At 48.0% G+C, this 17,980-nt stretch overlaps 1 protein-coding gene and 2 long non-coding RNA genes across 3 annotated transcripts in view; 2 read left to right on the forward strand and 1 right to left on the reverse strand.

The window, feature by feature from the left end:
• LOC137478522 (prosaposin) overlaps nucleotides 1–17,980 on the forward strand; it is a 31,253-nt gene that overhangs the window by 1,079 nt on the left and 12,194 nt on the right. Inside the window, exon 3 of the mRNA XM_068198553.1 lies at nucleotides 9,674–9,712. Within this exon, the coding sequence (XP_068054654.1) occupies nucleotides 9,674–9,712 (39 nt within the window). The remainder of the gene's footprint in view (nucleotides 1–9,673; nucleotides 9,713–17,980) is intronic.
• On the forward strand, nucleotides 2,678–4,042 carry LOC137477739 (uncharacterized). The gene is made up of 2 exons (XR_011001169.1): nucleotides 2,678–3,400; nucleotides 3,532–4,042. It is a non-coding gene; the product is annotated as an uncharacterized lncRNA (long non-coding RNA).
• On the reverse strand, nucleotides 4,715–6,572 carry LOC137477740 (uncharacterized). The gene is made up of 2 exons (XR_011001170.1): nucleotides 6,194–6,572; nucleotides 4,715–5,543 (listed from the first exon to the last, which is right to left on the reverse strand). It is a non-coding gene; the product is annotated as an uncharacterized lncRNA (long non-coding RNA).

Genomic DNA, 17,980 nt, shown 5'->3' on the forward strand with positions numbered 1-17,980 from the left:
CTCCCCAGGCAGTGCCTGTTCCTGTCTCAGCCACTCTGCTGAGCCCCCCAGGGGTGTCCCAGACCCGATGCCACTGTGCACAGCCCTGGTGCATCAGCTGTCATGGGGAAGGTGTTGCCATCAAGAAGAAAAAGCAAGTTGCCCACCAAGAGGACAGCAAGCCCAGACAGTGGCCCTGGTGACAGGACCCAGGAGCTGGGGGAGATGACAGCCACCAAACAGCATGAAAAGAGCTCTCTGAGGCGGCAGGACTTGCTGTCTGCTCAGCACCCGAGGAAGGAGCTCTGCTCTCCATGGAGAGCTGATACTTGGCCAGTGTTCATCCAGGACCTGTGGACAGGGCTGATTTCTCATGTTTGCTTTCCTGGCCGTCTGGCTTGTGCAGCCCCTGCACATCCCATTATTTGAGCTCTCCAGAGAGACTTTGAGTGGCTCTCTCCCCCACTTTCGCAGCAGGTGTAATTAAAACAGGCCTTCATAGTGAGGGTGGGAGCTCAGTGGGAATTGAGGTGCTGACAACTGCTGTGCTTTCGACTGAGCTCCACTCACCCTTCCCTCACTGCCTCCTTCAGCCCCCCACAAACATGTACATAATCTTCAAATGACCCCGCACCTCATTTTCTGTTCCTTTTTCAATTCTGCTTCTCTAAAACTGCTGAGGGCGAAATAAAGAAGTTGGTTTATTTTTAATCATTGCAAGCGCTTTCCAAACCTGCAAGGCAAAAGATTCACTTTTGACATGATGAGAGCAGCTGAGCCACGGGGATTTCTGTCAAGAAGAGAGGCTGGCAAACCTTAAAGTAGTGATACCAGTAGAAAAAGCCTCTGATGTCCCCTCTCCCAGCAAGGACAGTCTGCTGCTCTCCCAGGCGAGCAGGAAACATTGTGCTTTCTGGTTTGGCATTTGAAGCTTCTGTCACAGAGGAAAAAAGGCAAGTGAGAAGGGAGGGGGGATCACATGCAGGCTGCAAGTGCATTTGTACCAGTGTCACTGGCTCTGGAGCAGCCCTGCAGTGAAAAAAATGCCATCATGCGGCTGTCAGCATCTCAGCAAGGTCAGCAGCATCCTCAGCTGGGTAAAATCCATGTCTCCCTGCTCTCTACAAACATGAAAATTCCTCATCTGGCCAACCCACTTTCCCAACACACCATTCAAGGAAGGGAACTCTATTTAGGATCAACCAAGTGTAGCTCCTTTTCTTTCTGACCAGTCTGTGTGTGAAGGAAAACCCCAGCAAAATGGAGCTGCTTGTGCTAAATGGCAGCAGTTACCCACTCCCAGCCTCAGTGGGAGAGGAAATGTCTCCAAAATGGTGACTTGTCTCATTCTCTGACCTCCAAATAGAAGGAAGTGAGAACCACTTTGTAGTGGAAAGTTCAGAGCACCCAGAAAAACCGAGGAGTGACTCAGGTTTTTGGGTGCTGAGTTTTCAGCCAGGGTGCCCACTGGGTTTTTCTTGGGAAGCACCACACAGGGCCACAGGCACAGACCAAAGTGTGGTCTCTGCTGCAGGCTGTCTTCTTCTACTCCTCACCCAGAACATCACCAGTCTTAAGAGTATGGAAATTAATTCTGGCAACAGTGACTTGTTAATAATCTAAGCCAAACCCTTGGCGTCAATTTTTTTATGAAATGGTGTGGTTTTATCAAGGTGTTCTCAAATGCTGATGAAACCTTCAAGAAGCCCTAGGCTGGAAGAGGTTCCTCAAGCTGAATGCTTTCATCAGTGGGGTTAATTGGTGCAGCTTATTTCCTTGCCCTAATGGGTTATTTGTTTCTCATATTTTTGTTGCCCTTCCATTCCATGGGGTGCTTAAATCCACCTAATGCAGGGGAAGGATCATCTGTGCTCTCTTTCTGTCCCTGACACAAGTTCCCTCTCCCTCCCTTTCTGAGACCTGCAGTAAAGCGAGCCCGTAATCTTATCTTTTACTGCCTCTCCTTTGCGGGGGGAGTTTAGAGTTGGATCTCCCTGATCCTCCTGATGTGGCTGGATCAGGAGCTGATCAGGCCTACTGGGGATCAGTCTGGCAGGGAAGCAGCAGGGGCATGTGCCCAGGGGGGTGACGGGTGGCCCCTTCCAGCACCAGCTCAGGCGTGCAACAGTTCCACTGTGGACACCACTGAGTGTTCACACCACCTGGGTGGCTCCTGACAATCCCTAAAGTCACGCTCTGGCCTTGTGGGTCTGCTTACAAAGGGGAGATAACATCTCTGCCTGGAGACCTTTCTGGCTTGGTGATAACCAAGTCCTCACTGATTTACACACAATGAGGACACCAGGACCTTTGGAGCCTTGCTCATAACAGAAGGCCCTTTCCAAAAAAGGATCTAAAACACAAGCACCTGAGCAGATAAGGGACAGAGAACCAGTGTCTGCCCAGAAGCCTGGGGAGTTCACTGGGATGTCCATAGGGTCAGCCAAGCCCTGCAGCTGGAGCTCTGCAAGATCCACCTCTAGGAAATGGCACTGCTGCATCCTGGCAGCCTGGAAGGATGGAACTTGCTTCTCCACCTGGGCTGCTCTAGTCGTGGTGGGTCTCATTTGCAAGGGGTGTTGTGGGATGAGAGAACAGTGGGTGACACAGGGCAGGACCCTCCTGCCATAGAACCCATGGGTCTCAGGGAGGGAGCAGGATGAGGCCCACCAAGATCACCTGCTTTGTGTGGTCAGCTGTAGGAGGAACCACTGCTGACAGCAGGGAGGCTGTCACTGGAACACCTGCTCAGGACAAGCTGGGACACCCAGACACTTTTACTAGAAATCACTACAAATTCCATGTATCTTCCTGTTCCTGTCACAGAAACTTTTTTTTTTTCCCTAAGCTTCCCTGTGAAACAGGAGCAACTCAAACCTGATAATCCTCATTTTTATGGAAAAAAAAAAAACAGTTTCTAAATCTCTTGGGGTTAATTTAGTCTCATTTGCAGATCAGCTAGCAAGGACAGAACATGGTTCTGAATCTTGTCCCACTAAAGGAGCACAGAGAGAGACCAGCTGCAGCTGAGCATGAGAATTACAACCTGAGGGGAAGCAGCTGTTGGATAAGTTTTAAAAGGCAGTTGCAGGGGCCTAGTGAGGACATGGTTCTTTTTCAGCAGGGTTGTGGTAGGTGCTTTGGGTTGGTTTTTCTTCCTGTCCTTCCACAAGTGCTGGGTGTGACCCAGTGTGTTAAGCCAGGAATACCATTTGCTGCTCTAGACAGAGTGGGGCTTTGCCTTTTTTCCTCCCCTCTCTTCCATGGGCTCAGCTATGCTTTTGTTCTGCAGCTGACTGGCTTGCAGTGCCCAAGGCTGAATGCTAACTCCTACGCCTCTCTGCCCTTCCCTGGGGAAGGATAAAGGAGGGTTTTGTTTCTCCTTTGACGTTCACCATGGCAAACAAAGCTCAGCAGAATGGTGAGTTTTGCTCCAGCTATTTCCTGGCAGTAGCTGAGCTTGTGTGGGTACCTGATGCTGACTTTCTTAGGGCCAGGATTAACAAACTGAGGGTGAAAATAAGCATTTATTGATTTTTTTTTTCTGTGAAGAGCAAGTGTAAAGACACGTATGAGGTGATAATCATGGAAACTGTGACTGCCATGGAAAACCAGGCTGCCACTGTGATTGCCATGGAAGACCAGGCTGCCAATACTTAATTAGTTAGCACTGCCCATGGAATTCATAAAGCATCTCTGTTGCCTGTGTTTGCTGTTTTGAGGAGATGCTCCACTGTTTCCCCAGCTGCTGTGGGGTGAACAGTGGGAAGGACACAGGAAAGGAGATTGCTCCAGGGAGTCCTCCTGTGAAATCCAAAGGCATTGAATCATAGCTGTTTGCCCTCCTTGTGCCATAGTCCTGGTGGTTTACTTCCCTGGAGTGAAACATGCTTTTGCTTTATGAAATTGGAAGGTGAAGAAACCCTAGAAGAGGCTCAGGAAGTTTGCTGTGGGATGCACATCAAACTCGGAGCAAGCAAGGGATGAACACCACACTGGGTGACTTGCTCCAAACTGTCAAAAATCCCAGACTTAGCTGGGACAGTGGAAGGAAGAGATTGAGTCTCTGGCTGTATTTTTACCCTTTTGTAGAAGAGGGCAGAGGGCAGCTATTCAGATGCCCATGACTCTGGGCATGGGTTGTATCCACTGGTATGATGAAGAAAAACCTCGTGGTGGAAGCCACAGTGGCTGCACTTGCCACTTCCCCCCCGTGGCCTTGTGACTTTGATTAATCCCAACCCGGGCCACTTTTGGCCTCAGTGTTTGGCTGCTGCTGCAAATTCACTGAAATCCACAGCCTGGCTTAAAAGTCCTGGGCTGTGAGTGTGCAGCTGAGGTGAGATCACATGTGAGGAGGTGCTGCCTGATGCTTTTTGTGACCTAAAAAAAGAACTGTAGACCTTGCAATAGCATGGAATCCAGTGAGCAGGAAAGCAGCAATCCCTGCCTGACTTCTCAGGCTGTTTATTAAGGTATTAAATGACATGATCTTCCTGTTCTATTTCTTCTCTTTTTCCTACACATCGGCTCTCAGCTCATCCAAAGTTTTGAGGACAGCTTACCTGGGCTTTTATTTCCAGTCCAAACTCTTTGGTTTTGCACCTTCTTCCTCAATAATTACTGCCTTCCTTTTAGGTTTGGATAATGAAGGAAGAGAAAGCAAGTATTTCAACAGAGAAGGAAACTGTGTGAAGAAATTTGGGGGGGGGGGTGGGTGTGTTTCCTCAGGCTGGTTCCTTACAGCAGCCCTTGTAGCTGTTCTCTGCCAACTCCTATTTTTCCTGCAGAAGCTGTAATTCATAGTGCTTTTCCTTAAAGCTGTAGCTCCTGGGGTCCCGTGATTTTCTAATCACTTCTGTGTGAGCCCAAATGAGTCACGTCAGATGGAAAACACTGGATGGCAATAACCTGCACCACTGAAAAAGCCCTAAGTGTAAAAAAAAAAAAAGCTTCTATGTGTAATCCTCGAAAACCTGCAAGGCAAGAACCTAATGAAAGGAGCTCAGCCTCCTATTTTCTATATATTTTTTGGTTTCTATATTTGTATCAAAATATATTTTACAGTCTATTATACATTTTTGTTTGTTTTCTTCCTTAGTTAGCCTAGATGTATAATTCTAATTTTTTGGGGGGTTGGGTTAAATAGGATTTAGAGAAACATATTACTTTGCATTTATAAAAAGAAACTCTGCTTCAAAGGTTGTGGCAGAGATTCATCTGGCTGCAATCTTACTGTTTACGACCCTGACAAGATGACACAATGGGAGCAGGAACAGAATTCTGCATCTTGGTGCATATCCTTTAAAACATTGATGAGCTGGTGCTACACTGTTGATTCCTCGTATTTAGGAGGAATCATCTGCTTTTCTGGCAACTCTGTTGCTGTTCCAGATCTTGCTAGAGCTGGTCAGAAATCCTGATTCACGAGGGCAAAGCCTTTATGGGTGCTGATGCTCTTTGTGTTGATCTACTTGGTTTGGAGCATCAGTTGCCTTGGGATATGGTTTGCCTTGAAATAGGAGTGTAATCCCAGTAAGTAGCACCTAAAATGCTGAGGAAACCTAGAAACAAAACACAGCTTGTAGCTAAAATGCACAACTTGTGACAGCTGACAAAGAAAATATTGAAATGAGAATTAGCTGCAGTGATTTGAGGTTTTATGTTATGCTTTGCTTGGAAAATCCAGTGTACTTGATGTGACCCCTTTTGATAATTAAGTTGGGCTGAGCTGAAGGTGGGAAGGAATGCAGCCTGTGACCATGGCAGTGCTAATGGAGAGCTCTGCTGTGGCACGGCTGCCAAAGGGGGATGGTCCTCCACGCTTTCACCCCGTGCTGTGCCACAGGAGTTCAGGCAGGAACCGGATCCAGGCGGAAAACTGCCCAGGGAGAGGAAGAGATCACCCCTAAAGCCAGATCAGCCTCTGGGCTCGGCCGTGTGAGGCTGTTTGTGCTGATGCTGGGGCGGAGAGGCTGAAAATGTGCAGGGTCATAGAATCACAGCCTGGTTTGTGTTGGAAGGGACCTTGAAGGCCATTTTGTTCCAAACCTCTGCCATGGGTGGAGACACCTTCCACTGGACTGGGTTGCTCCAAGCCCTGTCCAACCTGGCCTTGAACACTTGCAGTGATGGTGCAGCCACAGCTTCTCTGGGCAGCCTGTGCCGGGGCCTCCCCACCCTCACAGGGAAGAATTTCTTCTTCATATCTCACCTAAAACTATTCTCTTGCAGTTTGAAGCTGATGTAGTCTCGCTCTTACGGCCCAGCTGGCTCATCATGTGCTGCTCTCTGCACCCTGGGCTGATTCAGGCCCCTGATCCAGTCAAGAACCATCTGTTTCTGTGGGTCAGGGCTGTGTTTTTTTTGGTTGTTTCTTTTGTGTGTGTGTGCCAGGAGGAGTGGGACAGGGCCCACATCCCCTGGCTCCTGCTGGTGTTGCTGAGCTGCAGCTCTGCCCTTGGATGCAGTCCCTGCAGCACTGCCATCCCATTTGGAACATTCTCTGATGCTTTCTGCTCTGGAAAGAATGTCAGAGCAGGAGCTGTTTCTCTGCAGCATGTTAGTGGTGAAGCAGGGTGGGTGTGTGTCTCACTCCAGCGGGACCCACAAGCCAAACCATTTGGTGAATCACAGGGAGGCTGCTCTTGGGCTGGAATAAACTTCAAACATGTTCGAGGCTCTGCACAAGGCTGTCAGGCTGTAATTTGTGGTTGGCTTTGCTTCTTCTCCTCCTCCTGCTGCAGTCTGAGTGGAAATGCAAAAGAGTCTGAAAGGCAGGCTGCTGTGGAAAGTGCCTCTCTTTATTTATTTCACTTGTTTTGGTTTTTTTCTTCTGCAAAGAGAACACTTCTCCTGCAGAGCTGGCTGCGGCTGCAAAACCAGAGCCTGCAGGGGCCTCTGGCTGGCCTCCAGGGATTGCCAAACAGAGATTCCTCACGTGCCCCGCTTATGCAAAGCACAGGATTGGGCACCAGGAGGGTGAGGTGACGTGGAAGGAATTTGTGTGCTGTAGGCACGACAAAACTGAGCATCAAAACCAGCCGGGCTCTGGTGCTGGCCCAGTCCAGCTGGCTGGTAGGGGAGGCAGCTGGAAAGTGAGTCACGTGTGCAGGAAAGCCCCTCACTTGGCTGCAGCTTTCCAAGCTCTTCCTACTCACTTTCTCCACACAGAGCACGTGCCCTCCAGAAAACAGGGCTAAAAACCAAGTTTAGGCTGGGGAAGGCTCCCTTCTCCCTCAGCCGCAGCCAAGTGACTCAGCTGTACGTCGCTACAGACAAGCCATGATCCTTCCTGAGAAGCCTCATCTGGTACCTTATCTGGGAGGCTTGTCTGCAGCAAAACCCCAAATCTCAGCAGAAGCTCAGCAAAAGCAGAAGGTGGTAGGCAGACAGCGGCCGCAGCTCATGCCCTCAGTGCTAGGTCTCAGCTCACATCTGTGAGCAGGACCTGGTTCCCAGAGTCTGAGATATCCTTTGGAGTTTCCCACTCTTCCAAACATTCACAGCAGAGAGCTGGTGCTTGAACTCTTGATACCGCTTTATTTTGTTCAATTCCATTTTTAAGTGAGGAAACTAGCAGGCAGTATGGCAAGACCAGGAAAGCTAAGTCATGGAGACAATTTGTTAATGCCAAATATTATATGCTGTGTGCTTGAGAGAGAGGAAAAAGGGTCCCAAATCAATGGGAATTGGCAAAGCTCCAGGAAAACTTGGGCTAGCCTGAAATGCTAACAGATTGGGGGTAGAACCTGCTAGCTCCAAGCTACTCCTTCCTCCCCTGCTGTCCTTCAGCTCCCAGAAGAAAAACACCCTGCCTGCTGAAATAGCTCTCCTGTTCCAGACAGTCTTACTTAACCTCCTTTTAAATATTCTTCACAAAGCTCCTTTTTTTGGTGTGTGTTTTCCCAGGTTAGAAGCTGGCTGCTGGTTGGAATGTTGAGGTGCCTCGTCAACACTTTCTGTGCACTCACGAGATAAGGGCAGTGCACTGAGCCCTGCCCAGGCAAGGTGGCTTTAGAGCCAGAGTAAAGGTTGCTTGTTTAGTCTGGCCAAAACTGGGGGTGGCTTTCTGCCTCGATGTGGTGATAGCAGAGGCTCTGGAGGCTCCAAATGAAGCTGTGCTCGCTTGTGGAGGGGCAAAGGCCCCTGTGGAAGCATCAGGTTCTCCTGATGTGGTTTGGGAAGAGAATCACAGGAACTGGGGCTTCTTAGCTGGGCTTTTAAAAGGGTCTTAGAAGGAAAGGAGAAAGGTGTGTTACGCTGGCAAAGTGAAACAGAACAGATCCACTTCCTCCTAACGTTTATGCTGCAAGTAAACCTTAAATGTTATCAACGAGTCTGGTCCTTGAAAAATGAACATGTAGGTAAGGACCTAATAAGGTAAAAGCACGTGTGCCCTCAGATGAAGGGTAGTACCTGGAAGGTCCCCAGAGAGGACAGGGTAAGCCAGGCAGAGGCCAAGCACTTTAGGTGGGATAAGTTTGTGTTGTGCTGAGGCCACCGGGGATGCCCAACTCCCCAGGCTGTGGGAAGCATTATCAAGGGCCCCTCTTGCAGCTAGAGCAGCCCTCGAGCGTGGGTTTAGATGAAGAGGGGAGCTGCTCTGCCCAGTCCTGGGGAGCCCACGAGGGATCTGCTCTGTCCCTCAGCAGAGCTGGTTCTGTTTGCTGATCCAGTCAGGAAAACATTGCTTGCTTTTTTTTTTCCCTCTGGTTTAGTTTTTTTTTCCAGTTAGCTGCATCAGTGCAAGGGGCAAAGGCAGGAGTAAGAGGCTGGGAGACAGCAAGTGAATTCAGGCTGTTGGTTTTAATTATACTTTTAATTGCTGTTCATTTGGACCACAGGGATACCTGGCTGCCCTGTGACAAGGGCAAGGAAAAAGCGGCATTCCCATTGCCTCCCAAGCAAGATGGGAAGCCTGTGAGGGGAAGCACCATGGTGGCACATACCCAATATGATGTTTGGTTCTGCAGAGACATCACAGCACATCCCGCTGTCTGAAGGAGGCCACGGGGAAGCTGAGGGGGGGATTCTTCACCAGCAGCTGTACCATTTGAAGGAGAGCTAATTTAGGTTGGATATTAGGAGGAAACATTTACTACTGTGAGGGGGTTGAGGCGCTGGCACACGCCGCACAGGGAGGTCTGTGGATGCGCCAGCCCTGGAGCTGTTCAAAGCCAGGTGGGAAACAGCCTTGAGCAACCTGGTCTAGTGGGGAGAGCAAGGCGGCGGATTGGAAAAGGTTCATTCCAACTCCTTAACACTGTGTCTCCATGTTGGCGTGTGCCTCAATCAGACGCTGCCAGCCCAGCTGGTCTGTATGGGGCGCTCCTGCCTTTGAGACTCCCACTGCCTCAGGGCGCAGCGCCCGTGGAGGCAAAAATCGCCTTGAAGGCTTTATTTCTTCCCGGCCACGCAGCGGCGGGGGCCGCAGGGGGCCTGGGGAGCCGCGGCTCCGGCCTCCGCACCGAAGGGGAACCGGCGGCCGCCATGCCCCACCCCTCAGCGGCCGCGGGCCCTCACGGCCGCCCCCGGTCCGCCATTGCGCGTGCGCGGGGGGCGGGGCGGCGTGCGCGCGTGCGCGGCCCGCCCCTATATAAGGGCGGGAGCGGGCGGTGCCGGCGGCGCCGCATTGCAGACGGGCACGCGGGGGGAGCGATGGCGCGGCCGCGGCTCCTCGGGCTCCTCGGGCTCCTCGGGCTCCTCAGCCTCCTCGGGCTCCTGGCCGCCGGTAAGCGCTGCCCTCCGCCTCCGAGCCCCTGCGCCATCCAGCTTAGCCCCGGCGGGCTCGGGGAGAGGTTCTCTGAGCGCCCAGCGTGCGCAGGACCAGGGCAGCGCGGAGGGGGCGAAGGCCGGTCCTAACGCTGTTTGTATTCCCGCAGCAGGACCCGCTCCCACATCCCGAACTGAGGGAGCGCGGGGCCTGCGGGGGTTTCAAGGGCGCCTTCGGGGTGGCTGTGTTTTGGGGAGGGGGGAGAGTCGCCCAAAAATAGCGCCAGGGCAAGGCAGGGAGAAGCGGGGAGTCCCGGCGAGGATCCTGCCGCTCCCGGTGCTGGTGGGAAGCGGGTTCCCGATGGAGCCGCGCTCGGTGTGCATCCGCGTCCGACACCGGCCGGGCAGCTCGGAGCCCAGGCTGCTGGGGACCACTGGGAGGGACTGTTTTTCCTGCCAGCAGCGCTGTTTATCTCCGCCACTTCAGGGATAGACGGCTGCTAATCCTCTTGCAGATGGCGGGAGGTTGCCTTTGCTGTTGTGTTTTTGCATTAGGAGCTCCTGCTCCGTGTGGAAAATTCCACTGATTTTGCTGCTCGCTGTCTCATTACCTGTTGTTGCTCAGATGAAAGTGATGGGGGAATGGATGATCGTCTCCCTTTGGCTGTAGGATTCGAGGTTAGAACATGCAGTGCTTGTGTTTTGTACATTGCAGAAGCTTGACAGACGTACAGAAGTGATTCATGGTCTGACGAGTGGTAATACACCTTTAGGCTGTGGGATGGAATAGCTAGAAAGCCCAAAATGTAAGGACTTACACAGTTTCTTGGAGAATTTTCTTCTCAATTAGACTGTTTTAATATTAAAGCTTATTTGCTCACAAGTTTAACCTGCAGCATTTCAAAAGTCAGTGGGAAAAAAGAAGCGCCCAACTGGCTGTTTAAAGGCTATAGGAGTAACCAGCTGGCACAGTACAGTAAATAATCCTGTGAAATGTTTCATGATTGTGTGTGAGTCTTGTACTTTATTAGTTTTAATGGCATAAAATCATAGAATGGCCTGGGTTGGAAGGGACCTTAAAGGTCATCTAGTTCTAACCCTCTGCTGAGGACAGGGACACTTTCCCCTAGATATACTGGTAATATTTAATATGCTGATATGTGGACAGTTTAATGGGTTATCTCAGACTTTTCAGGCAGGAAGCAAGAAAGCAAAAAGCAGCTTTCACTCTGCGTGTTTATGTGCTTTCATAGTGTCCTTTGAGTCTGCTCTGCACAGAATTAGCTGCCATCAGTTGCCATTCCTTCTGGGACTGCTTCCAAATAGCTGAAATCGTTGCAGTTTTTTGTGCTTTGAAAGTGAAAAGGCTTCACCTTGAAGTATCCACCAGCTTTCCCATTAGTGTGGTTAGGGAAGTTGTAATGAGAAACCAGTTCAGCAACGAAAATTTGCTTGGCCTACCTGTTAAAGGCATGACATGCAGCTGAGGGCACATGGAGACTAGTCAGGCCTGTTTTTCCTTAGGAAATCACTCTTTTAACACAAATAAACAGCTGTCTTTTTTCACCAGGGCTCTGTTACGAGTGCTCACTGCCTTACCTACCGTGCAGATTTTCCTGAAGATTTTGCTGTGACAGCCCAAAACACCGTTTTTTTTTTGTCTGCCGAGCTCGCTAATTAGCTGTGCAAAAATTCAGCCAGCCTTGTCAGGTCCTAATGGAGTCACTTGGCTGCCTTACAGGCCGTGAGGGTTTTTGGTTGACCTACTTACAGAGCTTCTGTGCATCTTCCCTTTAAGGCAGACATGGAGGAATTAAAGCAGGGTGTACAGGTCCTGGCATCTCCGGACTACTGATGTGCACTCCGATTATTCCTTGTCTTTGAGGCCAGGCAGGGAGGGGAAAAGCTGGGTGTGCTATTAAAGCAGGACTCAGTTTCTCTTTAACTGAGTATTTTCCCTCCTTTTGCTGAATTAGAAGTTAAACTGGGAGTGGAAAGTAAAAACTTGGAGGATATGATTTTTTTCACGTCCCCCCTCCCCTAAAATAGTAGACTTAAAACCTTGTAAGGAAGGCAGATTCAAGTTAATGTGTAATTCCTGTAGCAAACACTGGCCAGAACATATGGGGACAGGAAATTTGTAGGCTGAGTTAGCTGGGCTGGAATTTTCTTGACGATATGGATAAAGCAGATAACTGGACTGTTCTGTAGTTTCCAGGCTTGTTCCGCTATGGATGTGGTTTCTAACAAAAAAAAAAAAAAAAAGCCAGGCTGGTGCAGCCCACTGCTGCAGATTAAACTGGGGGAAGAGTGGAAGGTGTCTTGGATTCAACTGGGAGAAGAGTGGAAGGTGTCTTGTACCAGCAGTGGTGTGTCCAGCGTGACCAGGACAGTGACTGTCCCCCTGTGCTGGGCACTGCTGAGGCCACACCTGGAATCGTGTGTCCAGTTCTGGGCCTTCACTACAGGAAGGGCACTGAGGTGCTGGAGCGTGTCCAGAGAAGGGAACGGAGCTGGGAAGGGTCTGGAGGGTAAGTCCAGGGTGGAAATCAGGAGGAATTCCTTCTCAGGAAGGGTTGTCAGGTGCTGGAAGGAGCTACGCAGGGAGGCGGTGGAGTCACCAGCCCTGGAGGTGTTCAAGAAATGTCAGACCTGGCACTCAGTGCTCTGGTCTGGGTGACGAGGTGGTGATTGGTCACAGGTCAGACTTGATGATGTTGGAGGTCTTTTCTGACCTAAAGAGTGCTGTGATGATACAGAAATACAATCTGTGCTTCCTTGGACTGGCTATGAGGCACCGTCGGGCTGTCACATAGCGAAGCCGTGCTTTGATAGCACAGCAGTCATTGTGCCCTGTGTAAACCTGCCCTTGCACAATCCCCGCCTTGTTTGCCGGGCAGGTATAAATAGAAAGGGTTGCTGTTGGTTGTGTCTGCAGGAGCCGAGCCAGCCCTTCTGCCCGGCCCTGGTCACGCCCAGCGGAGCCGCAGAGCTGCCCTAGCCCCGGGCAGCCTTTCTGCACCCCCGGTCTGTGCTGCTCATCGCCGCGAAGGAGCTGCTCCGGCAGCCTCCGAACACCGAGGCGATGCGGAGGGTGGAGCGAGAGAGAGGGAGCTTGTCAGCAAAACTGGATGTGTCACCTGATGTCAGCTGAGGCTCCCCGCGAGGCTGGACTGTGCTATTTCAGGGAAGGCTTTCCTGGTATAAAATGCAAGGACATCTTGGTTTTGAATCTGTGGGGGAAGCAGGGCCAGTTACTGCTGCCTGCCATGGGTTTTTGTTTCAGTATCTCATGTAGATAAGATTCTTCAAAGCAGGTTGGGGCAACACCTTAGGACTCTACCACATAAAAACAGACTTTGCTTTTTCTTAAAAGATTTACTCACTTTCTGGTTTTGTTTTTTTTTTTTTTTTTTTTTTTAATGGAGCAGCTTTTAAATGCAATTTGTTTGCTGCTACTAAAAGAGTTCCTGTGCAATTAAAAAGGCTACATTGAAGTGTGTGTATGTATTTTAGGGCAGTGCTTCTCTGTATTTGGTCATGGGGCAATGTTTGGTTTCAGTTACTTGATAACAGATTTTCCCAGTCTTTGTGGCGTGTATATATTTGTCTAGTGAAAAAAAGAATGATAAATACAGGATTTCTGCGGAGACTCACATGAAATCTGTCCCCTGTGTCCCCCCCCAAAAAACCCTCAGAACAAAACCAGAAAGAATGGAGATGGACCACAGGTATGCCCCAAACATTTTAGAGTATTTCTACAGGCATCTCCTGCAGGGAAAAATGCTGCTCATAACTTTTTGGGAATATCTTGGCATACTGTGTGGGGCCACTTACTGCTGATGACTACCAGGTGCCCTAGAACTTATCTCTTCTGGATTCTGCCATAGGAAAATCTCAGGCAGCAGTCAGGCCTTGCTTGGCAGCATCTGGCCACCTTGGACATTATTCTTTTGCAACCTTTGCAATTACCTGTGACAATTTACTGGGCCAGTAGAGGTGCTTTTACTGTCCCAGCTCATTCAGTTCTCTGCTCTCTTTAACTTTACTGTGATTGCATCTACCTACACACAGTGCTTCTCTTGTGTTCTGGTGAGGGAAGCAAGGGAAGGCAGAGGCAGTGTCCCAAAATGAGAACGAGTTCCCAACTTTGAGGAAGAGCCTGGTTGTAGTGTTAACTCCAAACTAATTTCTTGCCCATCATGCTAGTTTGAAGTGTTTCAAACTTGGTTTTTTATCAGTGGATATTTGACAGGAAGACTTATTTTTAACTGGAATGCTGGTAACAGCTAGCCATATTTCTTCCACTTTTTCTTCAAATTGCCTGTAATTCCTCAAATGTTATGGTCACTTCATTGCCTCATTAATCCAGAGGCATAGGAGCCCTTTGGCAAGAGTCAGTGGTGTGTGATGTGGTTACAGCTTTTGAAGTTTTACTCATTAACTGACCAGAGAGGCTGTGGAGTATTGAGCCCTTCAGATAACTTCAGCTTGGGGTCACTCCTTCACTTCTTGACACTTTGTCAACTTGGGTGAAGAGAAGTTGATCCCTCTTGACTTCTTTAACTTAAACACGCTTTGCTTTTGCAAGTCTCAAAGGACATGGGGAAAAGTCAGTAACTGGCAGAGCACAGATGGCAGAGGCTGATGCATTTGCTTGGTCTATAGTGTCTCTGGGAGATAATGATTTTTATTATTTTTTTTTTTAGCATTGCAAGTAGGACAGCCTGGGAGTAACATCCTTCCTGATGAATAGGTTAATACACTTAGGCAGGCTGGACTGTCACAAAAGCATGAGAGTTGACAGCACCCTAAATGATCCTCACATTTTACTTCAATCCATTGAGTTGAACAGCAGCTCAGCACTTTCCTGGTGTATTATTCCCCCCCCCCCCCCCCCCCCCCCCCCCCCAAATTACAGGTTAATTTGTCTGTAACCAAGGGTTTTTCTAGCAGTTGGGTTTGGATGGGGCTGGAGTCTTCAGGTTGAATTTCTTTATGTTCTAGATGGTAGTTTTCTGCTTCATCCTTTGGCTTTTTAGGGAATCTGGTCTGGCCCCTCAGAATCCCTGTTCATTGACTCTTATATAAGGTGTTAACTTTTAAGTCTCATTTGTAGCTTCAGTGCAGCTTTGGAGGGGATTTCTTAGGGTGTTTTCCTGAGAATCTAGAGGAGAAAATTCAGACTGACTCTCCAGTGGAAAAAGAGTGAGACAAATGCTTGAGGGAAGGGAAGGTGTTTTCCAAGAAAGGTAATTGCCTAGCAATTTTCCTGTAGCTGTCCTTGCAGAATGGTAATCCAGACTTTATAAGCTTCCTTCCTTTTAGGTTCCTGTTTCCTGGAGAAGAGTGAAGAACTGGGCTGTGCTTTCACATGCATGGCTCTATAAGCCAAGTGGAAAAGATGACATTTTCTGAGGGGGCCATCACCTCTACTTCCCAAATTTATGTCCATGTGTTAGGATAAACTTGGTAAAGCAAAGGCTCTTTTTTCTTATATTGAAGAAGCCACATCTGAAATGCTTTAGGCAGGGAGAAAACAGTGAAGAGGACAAGTAAAGGAACACCTTGGCCTTCAGAGATAAACTTGTTTGATGCTCTAAAAACAGCCTCAAACAGAGCCTTGCAAGAACTTCAGGAAATGGAGGGGACAGGTCTTGGAGGGCATGACATGTGACTGTTGAGAGCTGATCTACAGAGAAAGGAGAAATCTATTAAATTGGATAACCTGAAGTAAAGAACAATATATAAAATAAAGAGATGGCAGAGATAACAAAGCAAGTAATTCCTTGGGTTTATCCATCTGTGTGAGGTAGCTGATGGTGCTTTGCTTTCTCTTGGGTTGCTGCTGTGCTGGGGAGGTGAAATACCATGTTAAGGTGTTGCTCCTTTTGTAGCAAAGGCTATTTGGAGGGAAGAGTTAAAATTCAAAACTAATTGTTCTGAGACAGCACGAGTCTCAACACACTTCACTGACATGTTTGCTTTTGTTGTAATATAAGTTAATATATGAGGGGAAAATTCTGTTTCATAGTTAAACAGGAGAGCAAGCTAAAAGGAAAGAAGTGGTAACAAGTAGAGAGTTTCCAGCTATTCTTTTCTGAATCTGCAGGATCTGAATGAATGCAGAGTTTTTTTAGGTTTGTTTCTCTTTTTCCCAGGATGTTCAGAAAGGGAGGGTGGGTATTGTTGCAATGAAGGTGCATCCTTTCATATTAGATATAATATTTCAAACAAAAGTACTTCCCCATAATACAGAACAAACTTGTAAGAATTTACTATGTTTCAAGTGACTGTGGAAGGTGTCAGAAAAGAAGCCGTGATTAGTTTGTGTCATCTTTGTTCTGTAGCTGCTCTAAAATGTGCCAGCCACATGTGGCCCTAACAAACAAATTTGCTTAGTCACCGTCTGACTGGAAAGATCGGTACTGAAAACATAAAATTTAGAGTTGTCTTGACACACAGCCAGCAAAGCTGATAACTGAAAATAAATGTGAAGCATAATATTTTTGCCATACACTTAATAATGATCTTGTTAAGGCTGTGAGGAAGAAGGAACAAGGCATTGTGCTGAAGCTGGTACAGATCTGAAAAGTCAAACAGTGACAGGATCTTAAAAGTAAAATAATCAAACAAAACCTGAAAGCTCACCAAGAGCCTGATCCAACCAATGCAAGTTGCAGCATGAATGGCCTCCACTTGGCTTTAAAACACTCTCCTAAATCAAGAGTTTGAGAGACTGCTTGCAATAACTATTACCGGAGTTGTATAGTTCAGTTTTGTAGTTTACAGTGTATTTCAATGTAGGAGGAGTAATTGTCTTTTGATAAAGGCATAGGTTAAAAGCTGTGCTTGTAAATAGTTGGGAATCCTTGATTCCACTGTTTAAAGTCCAGGTCTTGACTGACTTCATTCAGAGTTTGACTCTGCCTTCCAGAGCCTTCCTACCACTGTTCAGTGCCAGTGTCTGAAAGGGAAGAATAACTTTCCCTCAACCAAGTGTATTCTTGTTTGTTGTCACCTTGCCAGAGCTGACAGCTCTTTGGCTAGCCACTCTGACTTTGAAAATTAACTATTCTTAGGGCTTCCAGATCAATAATGCTGGAGTTTAGAATAGGCTGTAAATATTTTGCTAACCATACATTGTTAGAAGCTTTGAAGTCTTACTCCTGCAGTCTCCCAGGCAGTACCAGTGTGCTGTCCTGCTCAAGAATAATATGCAATGAAGGCTTTTTACTATAACAGAGGGTGACAAGCTTTAAGCTCTTGTGCAAAAAATCAGGCGTGCAAAGCACGTTTTTCTTAAAATAAATGGGTCATTCCTCTGAAGTCCATTGCAAACAGGCTTTATAATTCAACAGCTGAGAAGGCTGCAGAATGCCACCTATAAAGCAGTGTTTATGTGGCTGTTTGAGTGTTGGCTGTGTACCTTGTAGCTGCACTGGTAATGCAGCTTTAAATCGATCCTCTAAGTGCCTACAGCAAGGCATGAGAAATGGGAAAGTGATTGTTCATCTGCTGTAACCTTACCAGAAGCTTCATAGGAATGAAACACCTGAACTCCTGCTTCTTGGCTGACAATGTAATTTCACAGGGTTTTGTGATGTGCAGACAGCATTGATGTAAAGAGAACACCTGTACAGCTAATAGGTTTGAACAGGTTGGGTTTATGTTTTGTTTTGTTTTAATTTTTGTGAAGTTCTGCAGCAGTGTCTCGCAGGCTTGGACCGTGGTGGATTTCTTTGGAGCCTGCCTGATGTAGGATTTTAGGAGTTGCTTCTTGATTGGTTAGTGCAATGTAGGGCATTGTCTCCTGAAGAAACAGAGCTTACTGACAGAATGGTTTTAGAAACTGGGAGAGGTTGGGTGCCAGGTCCAGACAGCACAATTAAAAAAAAAAAAAAGCTTGGAAAGTCAGTGAAAACATACTTTTCCTTTCACTTGTCCTACTGAATGCTCATAGTGCAGATACTTTACATTTCTTTACCAGGACTGTCCAGAAAAGATATTCTGTATCTTACTTGAAAGCTCTGTAGGTTACATGGCAGTCCCTCATGGGATGGGAGGTAATGTCCAAAAAAGGACTGGTACATTTTTCACCCCCACAGATTTTTCTGTACACAGTTGAAGACCTGACCAAGAGAAAAAAAGAAAGGGAAGTCTAAATAGATTTAGTAGGTTTAAAAAGTATGGTAGAACATTCCTTAACATTCTTAAAGCTTTCTGTTTATGGTCAGTGTTTTGGTCTGTACCTGCTGTTAAGTCATGTGTGCAATGTGTACATTGT

This window comes from Anomalospiza imberbis, chromosome 8 (genome assembly GCF_031753505.1).
Source record: "Anomalospiza imberbis isolate Cuckoo-Finch-1a 21T00152 chromosome 8, ASM3175350v1, whole genome shotgun sequence".
Classification (NCBI taxonomy): Eukaryota; Metazoa; Chordata; class Aves; order Passeriformes; family Viduidae; genus Anomalospiza; species Anomalospiza imberbis.